Source organism: Alligator mississippiensis, chromosome 13, assembly GCF_030867095.1.
Source record: "Alligator mississippiensis isolate rAllMis1 chromosome 13, rAllMis1, whole genome shotgun sequence".
In the NCBI taxonomy this organism is placed as follows: Eukaryota; Metazoa; Chordata; order Crocodylia; family Alligatoridae; genus Alligator; species Alligator mississippiensis.
In genome coordinates, this window is record NC_081836.1 from 21,287,389 (window position 1) to 21,311,716 (window position 24,328).

Here is a 24,328-nt window from a genome sequence, read left to right on the forward strand (position 1 = left end):
CTCTCAGAAACTATCTTCTGTTCTCCCTTTCTCTTTCTTCTTTGTGTATTTATCTTAGGAAGCAATTCAATCAGACTTTAAAATCAAAATACCAGAGTCAAAAGACTATTCAGACTATTTCTCCATTCCCCATAAATATTATCAGATAACTTTTCCCCTTGAAAAAGAGAGGTGAGAAAGGAAATCATTAAAATGAATAAATATTACATGAATTGTGTATGAAAGTTACCTGATTTTTTGAGATCTTGGTTGTTTTAAGATATTATTTCCTATTGTTTCTCTTTTGAAATGTCTATTTGGCAGCCAGGTGTTTTATGAGAAGAAAATTCAAGTCCTGGCAACCAGATTCCAAAACCAAATCACTGTTCTGTTTTGGCAGCAGCAATACTTAAAATTAGTAACACTTAAAATTAAAAAAGAAAAGGCAATTTCAAAGAATAAACTCCTAGCCCTCCTCCCCCATTCTTACTGCGTACCCCACACCTCATGTGCAGGTTGTGCTTCATCCTCACCACTTGCTCACATTAATCTGAGGACATGCTGCATGATGTATCCAGGAGCCCTGTCTTCATATCCCCTTGCTGTTTGCTGTAAATCACATTGCACGGTGCTAATACCTGCTCTCCATCACCTATGGTGCACATTGCATGCCTTGACCTAATATCCATCTTTGGCTCATATTGCCAAACATTTCACTGAGCACCAAAGACTTGCTCATTGGGACCACATTATACCTGGCAGGACAAACAGACTACAGACCTAGAAAGCTCTTAACCAGTTTCTGTAAAGCTGGCAAAGAAGAGCATGAAACAAAGAACTCAGGATGGCTTTACATTCCTCAGTATCTTCAATCAACTCCAGTCTGCCAAACTGCATTTTTTGGCTGGGCAGGAAAGGGATCAGGGGGGCTGGGAGAGTGGGAGGGGCTGGGGGAGTAGGAGAGGCCAGCAGGGGTCCCTCCCATACTCCCCTCCCCCCTCCTTCACCCCCCCAAACCCCTTACTTACCAGCACTGGAGCCCTGGTGCTGAAGCACTGCCTGGCAAGCAACGTGCTTCAGCACCAGAGCAAGGGCCAACCACAGAGACGCTCTGGCAGCCAGAGCATCTATGTGGAGGACCCAGCCTCCAGTTGCCTCAGGGCATGGTCTGGGACCATGCCCTGCCCCACTTTTTCCCAAACTTGCAGCACAGGGAACATTTTTTTGTTCCCGCACGTGCCTTTTGCCCCATCTCAAAGAGGTTTGAGACAGGGCAAGAGGCACATGCACGCTCATCTGGATGCACCCAGTATGTATATTAATGGATTTTTAGGACCTGAACAGAATGGAATAAAGTCACACTTAGACACTCAATAGATGGAATAGAATCTGGCCCACACTGTGAAATGTCCCAGACTTATGACACTTGCAAGTTAAGAAAAGTGATTCTTCCACACTATTCAGGACTGGTGAAGCCTCACCTGAAATATTGCATCCAGATTTGGGGACCACATACCTAATGAGGAAAGCCTGAAACTATTTAGTCAGAATAAGAGAAGACTGAGGGAGGATTTGAGAACAGTCTTCAAATACCTGAAGGGAAGTTATAAAGAGGGTGGTGCTATATTATTGTCTGTGGGCACAAAGACAAGACAAAAAAGAATGGACTTGAGCTATAGCAAGGGAAATTCAGCTTGGATATGAGGAATAACTGTCCTACTATAAAGATGGTTAACCATTGGAACAGGCTTTTCAGAGAGGTTAAGGAATCTCCATCCTTGGAAGGCTTTAAGAGCCACCAGATCCTTTGAACTGTGCCATGAGGTGTAAAGAGATAAACAGGTAAGTTTGTCCCTGCCTGGTCAGTCTCCCATCCCCAATGCCTGGCACCTCTACAAGGAGGTAAGCACTGTAATATATAGATTCATTTTTGAAATTGGGTGCCACTCAATTCACAAAAGTTATGGATGGGTACCTTGAGTCCAGTGAGGGGTGCCTTGCATCCAAAAAAGTTGCAAACCACTGGGTTAGACAAATACTTAGCTGGAATGGTTTAATCAGGGGTTAGACTAGATGATTTCCAGAGGTCTGATTCAGCCCTACTTTTCTATGAATCTGTGAGTTAGTTTCTGCTAGTTATCAGGAAAAAACTCACAGCATCAGATGGCTTCTTTCAAGTTCATTTTTGTCTAAGGCACCTCCTGTCAGGTCTGCCTGATCCTGAGGCTTCACCTCAGAATCCTTGAGCGCAGCTTCAGATGGAGATTCAAATACTTCATCAGGGTATGTAGAGAGCTCTTCATGGAGGATTCCTTCCTGGTCAAAGAAACAGAAGCCCCATCAGAAGGACTGCAATGAGACACAAGAGGAAAACGGCTCAAAAGCAATTCTAGAAGAATCAGCCTTTGTCTCTGGACCACACAGATACTACTGCTCTAGTGCTCTCTACAGTCTGCAGATATTGGGACAAGGCCAGTCTTGCTTCTCTTACCCGAGCAAAAAATGAGGTGTCCAGCTCATCTGGAAAATCTACCGTGTCCTCTTCCAGAAAACTAGCTGGGGTGAAACTGCGCCGCTGAGCTTTCCTGAGGGTGCTGTCCTTCACAGAGCGGCCCTGGAAAAAGGAGGAGATGGCATTCAACTACTTAGAGAAACCTGACCTTACAAACACTGTGGCCTGCAGCCCCTGATTCTTCAAGAGCTTCCAGGTTACGGAGCTGTCTGTCATCAAACCAGATCAAGTCCATTAGTTCTTTTGAAAATATTTACAAAATATGCAAGATCCACCAGCCACATACAGTACTTTCCTTGTAAGGTTCACAAATCCCACTCCACAGTACTTATAGAATTGCAGTGCAACTTTTCAAATTGGACTACCTGGTGTCTTCTGTGGGGTACATATGTTCTAATGTGCTTCTTAGAACAGAAGACCCACCTAATAGTCTCTGATCCATTTTATCAGATATACTGTATTTTCTTGATTCCATGATGAAGCTTCACCCCCTATTTAACATGGAAAAAAAAGCTTGTCCTGGAATCAAGAGTGAGGCAGCGTGGAGAGGGTATGTTCCTGCTCTGGCTCCAGCTCCAGCTTTGGCTCCAGTTCTGACTCTGGCTCTGGCTTCAGGGTGGGGATGAAGCCACAGTTACTGCCTGACCCACTGCCACCTCTGGCTCTCTTTCCCTGCAAACTCCAGGCCCTGCTCCCCTCCCCGCCCCCCGCCCCCCCCATACCCATCTTCCCCTGCTTACTCATGCTTTGTGCTAGCAAGTTTCATCCCTACTGCAGCCTGGGACATGCAGTATGGCCCCAGCCCAGCCCTACAGCACTGCCTGCATCACTACTACAGGTCTGGATTGGGGTTGGAATCCATGCTCGAAGCTTCAGTGGGAATGGAGTCTGCCAGCAAAGAGAAAGGGGAGAAGAGGGGAGGGAGAGGCAGGCAGGGGGCAGAGGCTCCAGGGAGAAGGGGGACATGGGGGAAGAAAGGGGTGGGGGCCTGAGGCTGTTGTGGGGCAAGCACAGTGGGTTAAGTGGGGAGAAGGGTATAGCCAGTAAAATCACAGAATCATAAAAAGTTAGGGTTGGAAGGGACCTCAACAGGTCATCTAGTCCAACCCCTTGCTCAAAACAGGACCATCCCCAACCAAAGCTTTGTCCAGCCAGGCCTTGAAAAGCTCCAAGGAAGGTACCACCTCTCTGGGTAACCTCTTCCAGTGTTTTACTACCCTCCTACTGAGTTAATTCTTTCTAATATCTAACTTAAACTTCCCTTGCTGCAACTTGAGACAGTTGCTCCTTGTTCTGTCATTTGCCACCACTGAGAAAAGTCTAGCTCCATCCTCTTTCGAACCACCCTTCAGGTAGTTGAAGACTGCTATTAAGTCTCCTCTCTGTCTCCTCTTCTCTAAACTAAATAAGCCCAGTTCCCCCAGTCTTTCCTCATAAGTCATGTCCCCCAGCCCCCTCTTTTGTCACCCTCCGCTGGACTCTCTCCAATTTGTCCACATCCTTTTTGTAGTGGGAGGCCCAAAATTAAATACAGTACTCCAGATGTTGCCTCACCAGTACTTAATAGAGGGGAATAATTACTTCCCTTAACCTACTGGCAATACACCTACCAATGCAGCCCAGTATGCCATTAGCCTTCTTGGCAACAAGGGCACACTGCTGGTTCATATTCAGATTCTTGTCCTCTGTAACCCCCAGGTCCTTTTCTGCAGAGCTGTTGCCCAGCCAGTCAGCCCCCAGGCTATAGTGGTGCATGGGATTGTTCAGTCCTAAGTGCAGAGCTGCTTTCCCCCCCACTACCTGCCCCCCCTCCAACTGCCTGCTCCTTATTGCTTCCATACCACCTGCCTGCCTACTGCCTCCCCCGCTGCCTCATCCCCACTGTCTGCCCTCCCTACCACTGCTTTTCCTGACAGTGGTGGTAGGGAAGAATTTAAGATGACCCTCCAACAATTAGATTCTATACATGGAAAATTATAAATAAAATATATAGAGATGCTCCCTGTATAGAATCTAATTACTGGGGTGCCGTATTAAATTCAGGGTCATCTTGGATTCAGCTAAATATGGTACTTGCTGCCATGGCTGTGGAATCCTTGCTGACTGGGATTTCAAAGTCCTTGCAAGATGTCATGTTCTAGGCCCAAAACAAGACCTTGAACATAAACAATCATCACCATCAACTGTAGGATGGAAGAACTTTATATAACAGATTTGAAGGTCCAAAATACATACATCAGTCATTAAATTATCAAAGAACAGTCATGCAGTCCGAATCCAGCCTTTTTAAACAGCTACTCAAATGAGAGCTTCACTTAACTAAGTTTTATATAGAATATTTGAGTTTGACTGCTGTCAGCTTTGAAGCGCTCACATAAATTGTGGGCTCATTTGTACAGACTACAGATCTATTCCAATTTATCCTGACTCTCTTTCCTTCTAGATACATGCAGAAGATATCATTAAAATGTATAAAGTGATTTCCTAAATAATTACATAGTAGGGCTCAATTTTATCCCTTTCTCCTCCCGAGCAATCCTTACACAGCACCTTCACCATACACTCTGCCAAACACCCTCCTCTCACAAAATGTACCTTCACCAGTGCAGTTTCCATGATTCCCTCTCCCCACAGGAATCCTCACTCACATAAGCTGTATCGTCACCAGGGCCCCCTTAGCATGGCCCCACATTAACCCCTCATATTGTCCTTTCACTAGTCCCCACAGGAATCTCCTTTCACACAGGTGGTACCTTCATTAGAGCTGCTGCTGCTCGGAAGCTCATTTTGGCAACAGATTCTCTCTTCCGCCGTCGTGGTAACCGATTGAATCCAGACCGTGAGCTGGTAAAGGAGCACAGTGATGTGGCACCTGGAGTGATAGGTGTATGAGGCATGCTGCAGCCATCATTATCATCAGCCATACGAAATGCTCGCCCTCGTGCCAGAGGATCTATAATCTGCAGTCAACAAGAGGACCTCAGTCAGAAAGTCCTGCATGCATGTCTAGGCCTGTGCCTCACTCTTGGGTCCTTTTCTCCTTTACCTAATACACAACAAAACATAGTAATGGCCAGACTGGGTCAGACAAGATGTCCATAAAGCCCAGAATTTTGTCTGTTAAACTGGCCAGTAGCTGAGACTTTAGTGAGACATAAGAAAACCTGTATATGGAATAATTCATACCTGTGGAAGGCACACCCTTATCCCTGACACTACCTTAAACCCCATATTCCTTCCAAAATTTTTGTTAGTATTTACTATTATAACTCTGAATGTTCTTACTATTCATAAAAATGTCTAATACTTCTTTGGTTCTTCTTCAGTTCTCATCCTCAGCAAAATCCAATGGCAGTGAATTCACCAGAATACCCATATAACATATGAAGGAGCTTGTCCAATCACTGCCTCTGGCCTCTACACTCCTAACTGTGCTTTCTCTTTTTTGAGTGCTGTGCATGGCAACCTGATTAGGCTGTACCACCGATTTATATAATCCATATTTTTTTCATATTATTTCCCAACTTATAGTGTAATATAAAGAGGGCTAGCTGTGCTCTGACATAATTAATTAGCTATTTTGTGCATCTCTGAAGACAGAATGTTGTGACCTATATGTAACTCCTGTCAGTAAGCAAGCTTCAAGAGGATGTGGTTTCACAACTCAGATCTTGACAGACATTAAAGGAAACAATCTGAGATAGGTAAGGGTCTCTGTGAGCGCAGAGCTGGGTGGGGAACAGGCTCCCCAGCCCCCACCAGCAGGGGGCTCCCAGCACCAGCTACACGATTGTGGGGCCAGCACTGGAAGACCCTTATCTCCCAGCGCCAACTCTGTGGTCCTGGTGCTGGGAGATAAAGATCTTCCAGCCCCCACTCCCTGATTGCAACCTTGGGGCTGGGGGTTTGCCCTGATAGCAGGCAGCTCCCGGGGGAAGGAAGCAATCTCCCACCCCCTTGTGGCTAGGTGATCGGAAGCAGATTTGCTCCTAGTCAGGCACCTACACAAGAGCTACTGTGCCATTGCTAATCAAAAGTAAATTTGCTATTTGTATTTGCAGGTAGCAAATTTACCCACAAGTAGCAAGGTTTACTGCACAGTAAGCATGTGCATGTGTAGATCTTGTGCATCTCGTGTAGACACACCCACTGTCTACGCATTCAAGAGTATTAGGCTGAGGTCAACTAATTAGCACCACACCACCATAAGATAGTACTGTTGTGGGTATGAGGGTTTGTGAGTAATTTCATGAGTAATCTTACAGCAGAATAATTAATTAAGATTAAATGCACATTTAGATGCTGACCACAGGCGTAAATTGCAGGGCTGTGCAAGGCTTCAGGCTGTGCTTCAGATCCGGAGAAGCTTTGGATACTTCAACGTCCAAAGCAGTATGTCCGGATTGAAGCGTTCGCTTCTTTAGGCTTTCCAAAGTGGTTTGGAGCTTCCAAACCGCTTTGGAAAAGCTTCGGAGCTGCCTCAGAGATCCAGCCATAGGGTATAATGGGGAATCAATTAAATATTTATAACTTTGTTGTTTTTTGTCTTATTTGGATGAAACTTCAGGGGTGGTAACCTCTGCTGGGAGCATGAAGCCTGCCAAGTTTCAAGCGGATCAGTGCAGGGGTTCAGGGGCAACTGTACCCCAAATTCTTGAAAGCAAAACTCATGTCACACATATGTGTTGTGCCACAGGGGGTTGAAAACTGCAGGGGTGATGGCCCCTGCTAAGGCCATTCATGAGCATGAAGCCTGCCAAGTTTCAAGAAGATCTTGGTCTTGGGGCAGTCGACTGTCTGTATTATTTCCTCTCCTTAGTCTGTGGTTTTGTAGGTGTTAATTAGGTGTTAACGAGTTAATAAGCAATGATTAACACCTACAAAACCACAGGCTAAGGAGAGGAAATAATCAGTACAGATAATCAACTGCCCCAAGACAGAGACAGTCAGTTGCACAAGCGCCCATGTCACTAGTTTTGCCTGTCAGCAGCTAGGGATGCAGGGCCCAGAACCCAGAAGCCCTGCACCAATCTCCTTGACAGTTGGCAGGCTTTGTGGCCTCAGCAGGGACTACCATCCCTGCAGCTTTCACTCTGCTGCGCCTTAACGCACACTGTGTTACCCATGTTACGAGTTTTGCTTGTCCACAGGTTGAGATGCAGTTTCCCCCAAGCCCCTGCACCTACCCTCTTGAAACTTGGCAGGCTTTGTGGCCTCACCAGGGGCTACCGTCCCTGCAGTTTTCACCCCCCTGTGGTGTAACATATACATGTAACATGAGTTTTGCTTTCAAGAATTTGGGGTGCAGTTCCCCCTAAACTCCTGCACTGATCTTCTTGAAACTTGGCAGGCTTCATGCTCCCAGCAGAGGCGACCATCTCTGCAAGTTTCATCCAAATAAGACAAAAAATAACAAAGTTATAAATATTTAATTGATTCCCCATTATACCCTATGGCCAGATCTCTCAGGAGGCTCTGAAGCTTCGTAGCCACTTTGGCCAGATTGAAGTGGGAACCCGGTCCGGAGCTCCAGATTGGATCGCTGGCATCTGAAGCAGCCGGATCTGAAGCCAGATCGAATAGCTGCCTACTCACACAGGCCTAGTAAATTGCACCCTGTCAGTCCAGCCAGCAGAGGGCGAGGGTAGCAGGGGTATGCTACCTAGCCATACAGCTCTGCACTTTCAGAATCCTTGTGCCCCAGCTAGCCCCTCTGATGCCTAACACTACCACCCAAAGCCCAAGGCAGAGTGGGGTAGGAGAGCCCCTGGCATAAACTGCTCTGCCCCAGATCAAATTGATCCTGCTCCAGACGCACGTGTAGATGCTGCACCTAGAAGTAATTTACTCCAGCTCAAACTGCTCCACAGTTTATTGCTTCAAATTAATTGCACATGTAGATGTATTTGAACTGGCCTAAATTCACTTTGATGTAAGCTACTCTGGAGTAAGCGCTTCCAGGCAGCCATTAACACATGCAGAGATTAGGGAGCAGATTTGCTGCTCTTTGCAGCAATTTTCCTGCAGCCCTGCAATGGGCCCCTGCCACCACCTAGGGGCTGGCAGGGAGCACGGGGCCAGAGACAATGTGCCTCTGGTCTGGCAGCAGGGAGCTACTGACCCTGTCTTCCTGATCAGGGGCAGGGGACTTGGAAACAGTTGCAAGCGAATGACAGGTCCCAGGCCCCTGCCCTTATCCGCTGGTGGGGCAGCTAGCAGCTCCACTGATGGATCAGGGCAGGGGGCTGACCAGGACAGTTCTCAGCCCCCACCCTGCATACTGGGCAGAGGCTGGGCAGCTTGTTCCCCATTTAGCTCTGTGAGCCCAGAGCTGGGGGAGGAAACAGGCTAGGGACTTGTACCCCACCCAGCTCTGTAGGCATTGAGTCGGGGGGGACAGGTTGTGGGGTTTGTTTCCTGCCCAGCTCCATGAATGCACAGCTGGGGGGGTGAGGGGGGGTGTGGAGAACAGTCTGGGAAGCTTGTTTCCTACCCAGGTCTGTGAGTGTAGAGCAGGGAACAGGCTCCCCTGCCCCCACCATCAGGGAGCTCCCAGCACTGACCCCACAGTTGCGGAGCCAGTGCTAGGAGATAAGGGTCCCCCAGCCCCCCATTCCCTGATCGTGGTGGCGGAGCAGGGGGTTTGGAGCTTCCTGCTGCCAGGGCAGGGGGATATAGTCCCTGCCCAAGCTCCTGTGGCAGAGCTCACCCTGGCAGCAGACAGCTCCTGGGGGCAGAGAACTATCTCCTGCCCCCTGGTGGACTGCTGACTGGGAGCAGATTTTGTTTCCAGTCAAGCATCTACACGAATGCTACTGCACTGTGTCATATTGAATGTAATAGTTTGAATGTTTGTAATAGTTGCCCATTAGCCAGTTTAGAAAAAGACAAGATTCATCTTCTTATCTAGGCCATTGTTTTGGCCTACGTGCGGAAGGTTCGGGCTTTGCTCAAAGTCTTAACTCTTGAATTTTATCTTTAGAGGCCTTTAACAAAGTTAACCTAAAAATGACCCTTAAGCAAACATCCCACATTCCGAGAAATCAAACCCTAGGAGCCTTTGAAAAGATTGGAAAGAAAGGAAATTCCCCAAAGTAATTAAATGGTCAACAAAAGAAACTGAACCCAGCAGAAATCTGTTAAGAAAGATCGGAGCCCAAATTTAGGAGTAGTGACAGGTTTGGGTAGAAGGGGCCCAAGACGGCAACTCACTCAATAAAAACTGTAACCTACTGTCCCAATTTGGAGGTAACCTCACTTGCAGAACAACGAAGGAAGAATCGCAAGTGTAGGCTGGATCAGACTGATCACCTGAACCACCCTCTCCGTGAACACGAATCTCTTAGTTCACGCTGAAGCCGCAGAGTGCCCGAAAGGGACTGAAGGAAGGGGACTTGTTCCTATCACTGCTGAGGCCAGCCCATTGAACCGTACTACTGAGGCCAACCCATTAAATTGTACTACTGAGGAATGAAAGCATATCTAGGTGTTTGGCTTCTCAGAATTCTAGGATTGTAAGTATATTATGAAAATAATAGTATTGACTCAAATTTAACTTTTAGTTGTAATTGTAGTTGTTTTTGTAATACTAATTCTTATAGCATTGTTTGGGAAGGAAGTGCATTTGGAGCATTGTTTCTGATATATGTAGTTATTGTGTTCTTAATGTTTGTGGTATTTTTTAAAGCTAAGCAGTGTTCTATGCATAGCAAAGAATTTAAAAATAAAATTGTGTTGTATGAATTAAGTGTGCAATCATTGTGAAATCGTGCAAGTAGCTAAAAATTTCCCCAACCAGTGCACCAAACGAATCAGTAAATTGTGTGGGACCTTTCTCTCTTCCATAACCCACTAGAGACACACTGTTACTAATCTCGAGTAAATTTGCTACTTGCATTTGCAGGTAGCAAATTTACTTGGGATTAGGGGGGTTTACTGTTTAATAAGCATATGCCAATGCACAGTTGAGCATATTGTGTAGATATACCCTGTATATCTGAATTTTAGAGACATGCCCTTTTAAAGAGAACACATTTTCCCCTTAAATATTCCAATAATTTTTCTATGCTTGATCTCTTTACTGCCTTATAAACAGCCATATGAAGTACTCAGGAAGCATGGATCCAAAAGTGGGCTTAGTATCCATCAGCGAGAAAAAAAAGACAAATTTTTCTTTGCATATAATGTGAAAGGTAATAAGCTGCATGCATTGGCACTGGCTGCTGTCATAGAGGACTTACCTTCTGCATGCCAAGTTGACATGGTCCAACATAGAGAGGAGGAGGGGTCTCTGTGCTGGTCAGGGAGATATTATCCTGACTGGGCAGATCCATTTCCCGGATGACTTGAGGTTTCAGCTTCCCATATCGCAGGCTGCAGTGGCGAAGACTTTTCCTTTGCCATTTTTGAGTGGCATCACTATCTTTGCTTACCCCAAACCAATCTGCTGTGCCCCTAAAAGACACAAACAAAGCACAGGGAAGGTTTGGGTTTGCATGAATCATACAAATTAGAGAGAGAAAATCCCAATTAGATCAACTCTAGGTCACCCCAAACACTGAGACCAAGCAGGATTCTTCCCTACAGTACATATCAAAGGGTATTTTCAGTCTGGCTTTAATGAAAGTCGGACAAAAAGGTTCAGTAAAATACTGCAACAGAGGAGTCTTTTCAACCAAAATAAAATTTTACGGAAAATTTCCACTTGGTAAAATTTTGTGTTGTTTTTCTAGGTTTTTTTTTTCTGATAGAAAAAAACGAAAAATGGGGAAGTAGAGTCAGAAAAAGAATTTTTTTTGGTTTTACTCCCCTTCAAAAACTGAAAAAAATTAGCAGAAAATAAATAATACAATAGAAGATTTTTTGTTTCTTCATAAAAATTTCAAAGAAAACATTGTCATTCTTTGGCCAGCCTTAATTCCCAGTGATGGGCCATATTCCTTTGTTTAGTTCTCCTAAACATTTATAATTTAAGAAAGTTTTCCCTAGTATGTAGCTGGAATTCACCATATTTTCCCATTACCCCCAAAACAATGCCTCTTCCTCTTCAGGGCTTCCAGCTTGGTACTTAGTCAAAACTGAGCACTGGAGCTCAATGTTGGGTTTCTAGCACTGTATATCTCAATTATAGGTCATCATAGCCCAAAGCTACCTGTTCTGGACAGATAAGACTTACTAGAATAGGGGCTGGCAAAGATACAAATCTCCACACCCCCTGGAAATTAGCAGATACTGAAGAGGAAATATGGAACAAGGCAGACAGTGGGATCCTGAGATGCCTCCTCTGTTGCCCTTGCTGCAACAAGGGGACTAAACTTGAATCCAGAGGGATTAAACTTGAATGCAGTGGTAGGAACCCGGGGATGCCTCCCCTGCTGCCCTGGCTAAAGTGTCATGCTGATTCCCTAAGGTGCCATGGGCAAAATCCAGCTCACAGGCTGTAGGTTGCCAACCACTGGATTAGGAACACAAAGCAGTGCAGTGCAGTGATGCAGTTTGACAGACTTCTAGGTCACTATGAGGCTTCTAGTGGGAGCATAACAGTGTTCATTTGACAGAGCTGTTAATTCATTACTGAAGGGCATCTGAATTCCAAAGAAAAACTCAGGAGGAAGCCAGAAAAGAATGAAATCAGGAACATCACAGCCCACATGGAATGCTGACATACAGTGGGCTGTAAACCATCCTAGAGAAAAAGAATTTATCACTAATTCAGCAAGCTTTTCCTCCAGCAGTGGCCAGCACTTGTCTTAGAAGGCAAACAGTCAACCCATAGTGTACCCGGCTACGTGTGCAATGCTTGAAGAAAAATCCCCCTCCCTCAACCCCGTCCAGCTGCACACATGGAAGCATGACATCATGAATGTTGCCATCAACAACCTACTGGGAGAGAAGGTCATATATGAGCTGGTGAATTTCTCAATTCACTGAATGTCAATATTACAATGTGAAGTACAGGGCTAGACCTCTTTATTTTTACTGTGTATGTGGGAAGAGTATGCTTATACTGAAAGGGATGCAGACTCTATTATTGACCTCAAAGGAGGAACATACTTACTTCTGTTAATGGAGCTATACCCAAGCATCAAGAGAAAATATATGCCATTAGTGTTAGTAGGAAATAGAATTAAGTTAGGCAGGGGATGCAAGATTCTGTTAGTGTGAATGATGCCTTATTACTGAAAAGGGAGCCAATCCCGTTTTATTTATTTTAATTTATAAAATAATTAAAAAGTACCAACCAAACAGCATGGGTACCCTGCCATTGTGTAAAGAGTAAAGACACATCTGATTGAAGGTCTTGCAGCATCTCTTGATAACCTAGTCCAGCTGTAAACCAACACCCGTTCACCTCTAACCTCCCCCTTTCTGTTTGTCCCCAAATATCCAAAGCAGATGAGTCTTGCTGTGTCCATAAGGTCAGAAAACAGGCCTTTTTTTATCAAAGAAGAGTGAATTCTACTGTTATGAAACTCCCCTGTTATCCCATAATGGTTTCAACACCAGTACTTCTATTCCAGCAGTACAGTCTAAGAGAGGTGGCTCACATATAGGCCACTTGGGTTTTACAAGTTCAAATCAACTTCTCAGAGTTTATCTGGATGCTAACTGGCAGCTAGGGCAGATTAAAGAGCCCTGGTGCCATGTGTTATCATAAAGTATTCAATTCCCCAAGCAAACAGCTACCTTTAGCACTGGCTCCAGTTTCCAAACTGGCACATGGGGCTTCAGATGTAGCCCCACATGACCACATTGCAACACACAGTCAACCTTGAAGTGACAAAAGAATGGGAGGAAATACCTAATTCTACATCTGCTGCACTTCCGATAAAAGAGTTTGAAAACACCTATCCTGCCTCTGTCATTTATTTATCCAAACAGACCTCATGCTGTGAACTGTACTCCAATACCAGCATCATCTCCATTATTGACAGACAAATTCCATCAATAATGGTCTTTATCATGGATCTTAGCTTGCCTGAGTAGCCAAAACTTCTAATTCTTCCAGCACCTCAGTGAGCTACAGAGGCCAAATTTTAAGAGAAAGAAAGCACTGCAGTTGTCCCCTCAGGATACTGTTCTCTTCCTTCAGACGTGAGTAGTCCATTCTGAAACCGAACAACTAAAAGTAGCATTCAAGCCGAAACAACCAGAATTAAGTGCTGCCTAAGATTTGACTGACAGTAAAGAGAAGACAAAGGATCTGTCACCTAACTCTCTGTTGCATGACACAAATCTCCACACCCACTGGTGATCAGCAGATGCAGAGGCAATACAGAATAAGGCCTCATGCACAGCCTCAACATAAGATGTCAAACAATCTTTATAGCATTTTGTGAAATTGTTCTCTGCAGTTCTGTAGATAGTGCTGTAGACACCTGCCATACCACTTCATTTGTCATTTGACATTTGTGTACCAGAGTGACCAGTGAGAGGAAAGCCTACATACCCGGTAAGGATGTGCAAAGCGGGCCATATTCAATTCGGATTCAGCCTGATTCGAGGGACAGTGATTCGATTAGCTGATTTGGATCACTGTCCTGATTTGATTCGGCTGAATCCGAATCTGAAGATTTGATTCTGATTCAGAGAATCAGCAATTCGGCCATAGACACAGCTTTATATGTTTTTTCTATGTACCTCAAAGTACCAGGTGCGTCTCGTGAATGCTGAGATGGTGGGGTGGATGGAGCGTCCCACAGAAGCACAGGGGGGCCCCCCCGTGTGCTCGGTGGCAGACCTGGAAGTGAACCAGAAGTACTTCTGATCCACTTTCGGGTCTGCCAATGAGCATGTGGGGGACTCCCCCCTGCGTCTCCCCAGCTCAGCGATCAGCCACAGGGGGACCCCGGACGTCCCCCCCAAACCCAGGAGGCACCAGTTACTGAGCCAGGGGGAAGGAGGAGGGGTCCCCTGTGCACTCCGTGGTGGACCCAGAAGTGGACCGGAAGGGCTTCTGGTCCACTGCCGGGTCGACAACTGAGCGCGCTGGGGACCCCCCTGCACTCCCATGGGACGCTCCATCCGTCCCACCATCTCAGTGTTCACAACCCACCTGGTACCTTGAGGTATGTAGAAAAAACATACAAAGCTGTGTCTATGCCCAAATCATCAAATCTCTCCAAATCTCTCTGAATTGAATCAGAGGCTTCCAATTCGATTTGGAGATATTAATGGGTTTGATTTGATTCAGATTCGCTATCAAATTGTGCCGATCTCCTCCTAATTGAATCAGCGACCGAAGCTTCACACAGCCCTACTATCTGGCCCCTTTACTGAGAGAAGGGAACATACTTCGCCTTTGTGATGCCACAAATTTTTTAGGGTTACACAAAGGCCAAGCAAATAGATGTCCATGCCACTTGTCATGCTACAAATGCCCCACATTGTGGCAGTGACAATAGATGGCATACATTTGTGCCTCTTTTTTGTGGCAGATATGTTTTATGGAGAGAAAACACAGGCAGCCCAGAGTTACCCATGCTCTCCCACTGCTCAGAAAACATGCTCCCAGGACTTCGGGGGCCTAAATCCTGTGCACCCAAGAAATCACCCTGAAGTGAGATTCTTGAGGCATGCAGTCAGGGTGCATTCTGCAAGCATGTAGTGTGGAACCCCTCTGAGAGCTCCCTCCTTTGTACTTGTCCCCCTACAGGGGGTTTCCCAGGGTGTGCATTTCATGCTGCCATGCCCTAGGTCATGGTGTAGTCTGCAAGAAGTGAAGACCTCCATGGAGATTTTCTTCCTCCATGCTTGTAGACATACACCCTGAGTCAGGACAGAGGAATGTGACACATGAGCACCAGAAATCCCCTAAGGGGGATTCAAAGAGCCAATTTTCAAGCAGCAGGGGCCTGACCCTGAGGTTTGGGATACATCCTGGGACACATCAGCTGGTCTAGGACACAACCTGACACAGCAGATGCCAAAACAAAAATGACAGCTGTTTTCAGGCAGAGTCCCATAATCAAATTATCTAGTAAAAACCTTTCATGAGCTTTGGAGGATGATCTCCAAGAGGGGACTCCCCTTGATGTACAGAAAACCCTTGCTATTCATGGGTTTGGCATTCGCAGTTTCAAATATTTGTGAATGCCAAACCTGCATTTTAAATACACTTCATACACTTACAGGAGGAGCTCTGTGCTTGCTGCTGCCGTGCTCCCACCACCAGGCTCCCACCACCGTGCTCCCACCGCTGCCACTGGAGCCATGCCCCCCACCCAGCTGCCGGGGGCACTGCGTTCATGAACGTAGACTGCATTCATAAACACGGTGCCTTATTCGCGGATTTTGCCATTCATGGGGATCACAAGAACATATCCCCCGCGAATGGTGAGGGTCACCTGCAGGTGTGAGACCCCACTTATCAACCAGAGCAGGTTTGAATTATGGCTATGAAGGTTCCACTACAAAGGCAAAATTTCCACCCTCCCAACTCCTAACCCTAGAGCAAACACCAAATCCAGAGCTGGGTGGGTCAGTTGCATGAATTCATCCAGCTGGAACCCAAGACATCCCCACGCTCACCATGGCAGTCAGAAAATCCTAAATTGAATCAAATGTCATCTACATAGCCATGGAAGCCACACAGCACTACCTCAATCTCAGGAACATCATCACTTCTTGCAAGGATTCCATGATGCACTGGCACAAGTAGTGAAAATGAATCATATCTTAATCCTGTTATGGGGCTCAGATACCAGGTGTACATTACTTCTGGTATGAGGCTATGGCCTAGCACAGTAACACAGGACATAGGACTGTAACAGACCTGCTGGGCCATCCTGTCAAGGCCCTGCTATCGCATGTACCACACCAGAGTCTAATTCATAAATATATCAAACTCCATCTTAAAACCTGTTCAGTTTTTTTGGCCTACTGCTCCTATTGATAAATCGTGATGGAATCAAACAATGTAATTCTAGTGGTCTATCACACAGCAAAAAGTGGAGAATAAAATCCATTGGTATTAGTATAAGATGTGTCCTGGCACTGAGGAGAGACAGACCTCCTTAATGCTGAGGAGCTGTGGCAAACTCTTGTAAAAGAAAGCATTTTTTGAGTAAAGTAATAGCTCTGATGTTGGGATGGAACAGGTAGATATCCTGTTCTATTCACCATAGTACCTGAGCACCTTATGGGAAGTAAATGGTATCACTTCCATATGGCTTATCCTCTTTCCCCTTGTACTCCATGAGAACTTTTTGGGACTTTTCATGGTCATACTGTATAACAGAATTGTTAAAGGCAGGCTAAAGAAATGTACTGTGTACTTGGAAAATTGTAGCACTTGGCAGTTCCTGTGGGAGACATTCCTGTTGTGGAGGTGGCCAGGAGGCTGATAGGAGGGAGGGAAAAGAGAGAGGCAGACAGACCAATGACTCATTAGTTAATATCATGCTATTTATAATTGCTGACATACTTAATAAGCATGACCATCTTCTTCTGTTAGATGTTCATATTACAATCCCCAATGTTGAGCACTTGTCAGCATCCTGCCCAGCTCCAGGCTCTTTGTGGAAGGTGGCACAGTGCGTGGCAAGGCTAGCATCCGTGCACAATTCACAGCAGCCCTTGCACACACATGCATTGGGTGGGCTTCACACTGAATGCTACTGGTACCTGAAGAATGATCTGGGCAATGACTGCCGATTTCTCAGAGGCCTTCTGCCTGCCCGATGCCCATGAATGGGCAGAGTTTGAATCCTCTGAAACCGCACCTGTCTGCTGCAAAGAAAACACAGCTGAAGGGAGGGAGTCTCCCAGGCTAGGGAGAGAAAAAACATAGCCTCAAGGAAAAGCCTGTGGCTGCAATACTAGAACCCCTCTGCTGCTGGTAACTTGCATTTGGCCCTTGGGAAGGAGTACTAGCATGTCTAAGTTTGTTAGGCTGCAGAAACCCTCTCACACATTCACATTTGTGACCAAATTTCCCTGTGGCTCCCACTGACACTAGACAGGGCTATATATCAAGAAGACATCCATAAATCATGTCTTATTTAAGTGCCTAGCTATAGATTAACTTCCTGGTTTTGGATTTGATCTGTCCATGACTCTGTTTCTTCCTCTGTAAATGTGGATGCAACTGACTGACCCCAAGAGGACAGAGGGAGAAGTCATGAGGCTGAATTAAATGTACCTGGCATGTCATCAACTCAAACTCAACAAGGCTAAGACTCCTAATTTCCTTACCCATCTCTGCCCACTCTCTATTTCACCCTCCTCCCCATCAGTAAAACTGTAACACAGGCAGCAGACCTCTGAGTCCTCCCTCATTCTCTCTCTATACTGAAATCTAAACTATGGGAGAGAATTTTGCTGCTCTTCCTTTTCAGCATCACTACACTTACCTCTCTTTCAAATCGCCTTCCCCAGTATATCAAATTTAGCTTTTTATTCCTCCACTTCAGAGTACTGTTTGCCTCTGCTCTTTTCTACTTATCTGATTTCCTTTCATCAAACCATTCTTTGCCCTGGTTGGTAACCACACTGTGACCCTAAGCCCTGTGCTGCTCAGGGAATGCACAAGCCAAAATGGTTCACCATGCATTTGCCTTCTCCTTCACATCTTTCCTTAGTGTTCTGCAGGAATATCTACATGCTGGGTGATCAAAGTCCGTCTTCAGAAGGGGAATAAATGAAGAAAATCCATGCCCCTAGAAATTCTCTGTGCTGCACACAAGCCTCTGTTGAGTAGTCCCACCATCTCATTGCAACATGTTGGAAATTACATGATAGAGGCAGGCAGAACATTTTCAGAAGTACTTACAATTGACAAAAAAGTGACTAGAACTTTTAGAACAGGCTGTCCCTCTGTATTTTCAGGAAGAGGGGCTGTAAAATAATAATTCATGAAAAATGAATAGCAGAAATATTAATGAAAACCCAGAGTTGGTCTACCAGCACAACATTTCCAGAAGGGCAGGACTTGGGATCTGTCAATCTGCCAGTTGAAGAGCCAGGACTGGGCATGCCTGCCCCATACAGTAGACCAGTAGTTCTCAGTTGGGGTACCCCAGCACCCTGAGACCCTCTCAGGTGTGCCACAGTGTGGACACTGCCACAGGGACCAGGTGGATCTGCCCCATGCACCTTGTGTGCAGCCAGACTGGGAAGGGCTGTGAAATGAACGTGCACTTCTACCTGCAGGGGTGGATCCGGTGGTGCAGTTGCATCCTCCTTTTAATTCTGGTCTACCTACAGTTCAAAATAAACTGGATTGCAGTGGCAGTAGCATATCTATTCAGGCAGTTCTGAGGGAATCCATGGACTTCCTGGCTTCGCATTCCTTCAAAAATCTTCGTTCCACATATGTTAATGACCCTCTCTCCTTTGTAATGGTCTTCATGCTCCACTGATCAAGCTATCCTTTCTTCTGCAGTTCTGATTTTTGTTATCTGTACCTGGTAATATAGCTTCTACATCACAGTTCTGCACACTATTTTAACTCTAGCAAAAAATAACTCAGGTGTGGAAATGTTAACTCGGATGAACATTAACTCAGGTGTGGAAATAACTTTCAGTGAGGCACTGGATGTACTCTCAAGATGCTCAAGAAAGCTAGGTTTTGTTTTATGAATCTGAAATAAAGGTTTTTTTTATTTTAATCACTACAGGACTAATGAAACAACATCCTGGCCAAGTTGTTTGTGTTTTTATACACAATATGTTGTGTAGCAAATTAATGCACATTCCAACAAGGTTACATTTCTTTTTGCTTTTATCTCAAAATCAATAATATAGTCCCAGGCCCCTAACATATCAGTAAATCCTCTAGCTTCTTTTTTAATTGGAGAAAAATGTGCTGTGTTATATATGATGATATATCACACTATATGCACTCCCTGCATGCCCGCCCTTTTCAAAATTCTAGATCCACTGGTAAACATAAAGCAGGCAGAAATGTCTGCTCTTGATACAGCCTTTTCCAGTCCAACCTTGCTCACTGTCTCTCAGAAACAGAGGCATGCAGCACAGGTGAAACTGTTCTATGCACCTCTGTTGCCAGGAAGAGCATGAGAGAGCTAGCCTGGGAAGGCCTTCAGCAAGAGCACGCACTTCCTACACAGCCTCAGAAGATGTTCCATCCTGAGTATCACAAGGGGGGAAGATTCAGTCCCTCAGTGTTACTAATGCAGGAACAAGGGAAAGGGAGCCTGTGCCTTCCTCACTTAGCGATTGAAATGTATGAGCTCTATGCACTGCAGAGATACAAAATTTCTGAAGCACTAGTCTGCCTTTGCCACTTCTCTTCCCATCTTCATCTGCCACTTTTTTCCTCAGGCCTTCCCTCAGACATCACCGTGAACCCAAGTCTCTTGCACAAGTTGTGGAATGGCATTTCTGCCTGACTTAGAAGCCTCTCCTCCACAGAGATATCTCAGCATGCACCCCATAAGCAATCAATGCTCCAGTCATCAATGCTTTCCCATTCCCACATATAGCAGGCACCAAGGGGAGATCCAAAGGGAAGAGTTCATCCCCGTGGGTGGTTTAAGGGTCAAGTGGGGAAATTTGGGAGATAGAAAAAACAGTACTATTATTCTGAGTCTCCTCTTACATAACTGGGGAGTGACAACCTTAGAGCCAATGGAACCCTGCATTCATGGTGTATGTAAAAGGGACTCCTGTCACAATGTCACTGGCTGAGGAGAATTCAAATGTATTCATTGTTCATCAACATTGAAGCCCTGATCCTAGGTGGTGCAAGGTTAAAGGGAATAGAAAGTCAAATGAGGGAGATACTGGATATCATCCCAAATGCAGAGTGAAAGTGTCATTTCTGCCAATTAGTTTGACTTGTAGTCAAAGACCACTTGGGAAAGCAGATGCTCAGTTCCCTGCTGCAAGCAGTCTAGGTTCCATGGCAGGTAGCAGGGGCCTCCCCAGAACCCAGGCTGGCTGAGGCAGGTGGTCAGGAGGCTGGAAGCCACTGCACCGAGGTCTACAGAGCCCCCGACAGGCTTGTTCCTAGCAGTGGGTGCATGCACACCTCAGGGCAGTCAGCAGGGAACAGGCAGGGGGGCTGCACTGCCACAACAAGGATCAAGCCCCTCACAGCTCCCCCACTGTCTGCCCTAGGTGTGCATGTACCCACTCCCATCAACAAGCCAGGCCAGGGCCCCACAGACCTCAGTGCAGCAACTTGCAGCCTCCTGGTCACCGGCCACAGCTGGCCTGGGCTCTGGGCAGGCCCCTGCCTACTGTGATGGAGCCCGAGCTGTTTGCAGCAGGCAGCGGGGAGGCTGCAAGCATTTGCGCTATGGTCCATGGACAGCCAGGCTCATTGTTGGTGGCAGGTGCAAATGTGCCTCTGGGCAGATGGCGGGGGAGCTGTGAGGGGCTTGATCCTTGTATGGCAATGCAGCCCTGACCCCTTCCCCACCATCTACTCTGAAGCTCATGTACCAAGCAAAATGCTTTCATGTGCCATGGTCTGGCACATGTGCCAGGGGTTGCCGATCCCTGATCTAGATACTAACAGTCTTAAATGTCACAAATTAATCACTAAGAAAGTAAACATTTGCCCAGCTGCAGAGTGGCTTTCCTTAATGACTTGCCCTATGTTGCCCCCCGCAACTGCTATTTTCAAACATCCTCTTTCCATCCAATCATATGCCAAACATATGAAGATTGCTGTGCAGCTATCAGCCAGCTCTACTTTTCAGAAAGGTAAGGTCAGGCTGTCTGCACAAAGCAAGAAGTACATACATGGTTTAACTTGCTAGTAATAGGAATGGATCCAGGAAATTTGCTGAAACTTTCTAGAAATCTATCCCCTTCTGGACAAAATCAAGCTGAAAAAGTATCAAGCCAGAAAATTGTTCAAAATTAACAGGCTGAAGAAAAAAATTATTAGAAGTTTTCATGAGTGGGGCTCTCCCAGCACAACACAGAATTTTGTCCTAACTGTAAATTTAGGGTTAGTTTGATTTTTACTAAAATAATGGAATTGGTCTCATTTTGCAAGATCCAGCTCCTTCTATGCATTTGGGTCATGTAGTGACAAAAGCTTGGTTCCCTGACCAAAGACTATTAAATGTGCAGGTTTTTGCAGCCTTCATTCCAACGACCTACTTATGCACTTATGCTTGTTGGAAGGAGCCTATGAATAGCCACAGGAGCATTGCCATTGAAGTATTCCTTCGATGTCTAGCTCTTATCCATACCTCCACTCTCATAGGAGGCAGTGTGGCTGTTTCCAACTGCAGAACAATCTCAGAGAGGAAGACAATTTTTTGTTATTGTTTCTTACAAAATGGCAAGTACGGGAGCAGGCAATGGAAAGGGCAGATAGCCATGAGAAAGGGCAGAAGTACTGGCCCCAGAACAAGTTTTGGGAGGGACTGGGCCTGGTGTGCAGGACAATGCAAGCTCTTTGGCTGGTACATTCTGCTTTACTGTCAGCAGTCCAAAGACAATGGCCCTGTCCCACCTGGGATGATTTCAAGCACATTTCCAATGTGCAGCCATATAGTACAGTAAAATCATTACAGGGGCTTTCTAATACAAGGAAAGCATAATGCAGCAACACGAGTGTGCTTTTAATGGTCTGGTTATTGCTTCCAAGTAAAGTATTCTTTGCTGTTGGAATTACCCATTGGATTTCACTATCCAGAATTTTGAGGAAATAATTTATTGCATCTCTCCAGAGAATGAAAGCAAAGCCAGAAGGACTGTCACTAGAATCCCAAGGACTACTCTTTCCAGGTTAAAAAAGTCTCTGTGTACAGTGCCTCCTGCCTTACCTTCTGATGGTTTGGGTGATTGATGTTTGTCGTTGTAGCATTGGCTTCCTCACCTCATTTGGCAGAGAGGGGATCCGAGTGTTCTCAACAGGCATGCTAACACTTCTCAGAAAGACTTGGCGTTTAATTTGCTGTAAAGCAAAGTGGAAATTGGGTTAAGACTCCTGCTCCATGTTCATTCCCTAGCAAGACAAGCTGAGGCAGGAAACATAATGAACCCAGAAGTAAGGAAGCTTCTTAGCTAAGAGCTGTCTGTTTCAGGGATTACCTTGCTCTTGCATCAGGCTGTGCCATTCTGGCCTTTGCCATGTGCTGAAGAAGCTGTGCCCTCCCTTGTTCAGGGCCCTTCTCCCTGCATATACCCACATTCATAGCTCTTCAGAGCCCAGAACAGAGCACTATTTACACAAATGAAAAGGATATTGCCATCATGATTATACACAAGGAAAATTCAACAAATGGAGAGAAAAGGCTGAGTGATAAATTGTAACTGCAAACAATCCAGTGAAGAGCAGGAAATCAGGTCACAGATGAATAAGCCTCTTGTAAAGTGAATGTGGGAGGTGGCTGAGAACTCAGGCAGAGTGGAAGGGGTAGAATGTAATGATAAAAGCAAAAAGTCTTGCCCTCGTCAATGCGCACAACCAATGGTAATCTACAATTGAGCAAGTCTCTTTTTTGACAAGCCATCAGTCACTTTACAATCTACAGAATAGCTCACCCACCTGGGCTAGTTTGGATGAAGTTTTCACCCAGTTTGTGTAAGGTGCTGTATCATATATTTAATCAAATGCACATCTTAAATTCAGATATGCACTACTTCATCCACTTCTCTAACTTCCTGATGTTAAAATTTGAGCAGTAATCACATTTCTCTGGCAAAAGTTAATCTTTGTAAAGCAAGGCTGCTGCAGATACTCAAAATGTCTACATCAGTCACTCTCAACCTTTTTAGATACCAGGCACCCCTCAGAAAACGTCTGCTCTTAGTTTTCACTTAAGTTTTAACTGCAAAAAATGAGAGAACAAGAACTCAAAAAGACCACAACAGATCAGAGTGTTTTTAACACTATGGATTCCTATTTGAAAATTCTGGGTTTATCTTGTGAATCATGTTTGCACACCTAACAGTGCTAGGCATTGCATGGCATCCTGCAGCAACACCAGGTGCCATGACACATAGATACCCTGGCTGAAAATCAGTGCTTTATATGTCTAGTGATTTTTTTAAATCTATTTTTGTTCCACAGATACTCAAACTGTGAGGCCAGAAGGCACCATTATGATCTGTAAGTCTGCATTATACAGGCCATTTATTTTCACACAGTAATTCCTTCTTCAAGACCATAATTTCTGACTGGGCTAAAACATGTCTTTTAGAACATTCCGTTTTAACTTAAAGGCTTCAAGTGAGAGGATCCATCAAATCTTTAGCTAACTAGTCCAGTGTCTAGTTACCTTCACTGTTAAACATAAGCATCTGTCTACTTGCCTGAATTTGTCATGTTTCAGTTTCCAGCAACTGGATCTTGAGATAAGACACTGTGATGAACCCAATTCTAATATAATAAAGGGCTTAATCTGTCTGTCTGTACGTCTGTAATGCTCTTGGAGCATTCTGATTGGTTACTGAAACAACCAATCAAAGTGCTCCAAGAGCGTTATGGACAAGAGGCGGCAGTACGGTGGAGCGCCTCCGTGACAGAGGGGACAGAGCGGGGGATGAGGCCAGTGCCGCTGGCCTCGTCCCACCCCTCCTGCTCCTCAGAGGTGGTAAATGTATATTTACACATGTTTAATTTATTTAATAAATATAAAAAGTAAAATCTATCCGTTTGTTTTTGTTATTCAAAATTCATCCATCATTCTTGACAGGAAATTCGCTGTCTGTTTATAACTGTCAGGGTATTTTTAAAGCATGCCTTCTACATTCGCTTTTTGTATGTTTGTTCATATGTGCCCATATTTACATAAGCTTTGCGTACCAACGTAAATTAAACTGGGATCAAAAATGGAGAAATGTGTGGTTGTCCTGGGCTGGAAAATGCATCCCCCTTCAGTCCCTATTACAGCCCCTTCACTCATC

The 24,328-nt window shown here is 45.3% G+C and overlaps 1 protein-coding gene across 10 annotated transcripts in view; it reads right to left on the reverse strand.

Annotated features, from left to right (window-relative positions):
* The window catches only part of RHBDF1 (rhomboid 5 homolog 1), a 197,097-nt gene that overhangs the window by 62,336 nt on the left and 110,433 nt on the right, over positions 1–24,328 (reverse strand). For 9 of the 10 annotated variants that reach the window (XR_009456420.1, XM_059716934.1, XM_059716933.1 and 6 more), the window contains 5 exons: positions 22,243–22,373; positions 10,732–10,945; positions 5,245–5,451; positions 2,471–2,593; positions 2,135–2,295 (listed from right to left, as the gene is read on the reverse strand). Coding sequence is in view for 9 of the 10 variants with exons in the window: in XM_059716934.1 (XP_059572917.1) it covers positions 2,135–2,295; positions 2,471–2,593; positions 5,245–5,451; positions 10,732–10,945; positions 22,243–22,373 (836 nt within the window). In the remaining variant the exon portion in view is untranslated. Of the gene's footprint in view, positions 1–2,134; positions 2,296–2,470; positions 2,594–5,244; positions 5,452–10,731; positions 10,946–22,242; positions 22,374–22,510; positions 22,531–24,328 lie in introns of those variants that run through there. The other variant, XM_019482370.2, reaches the window with a different exon arrangement.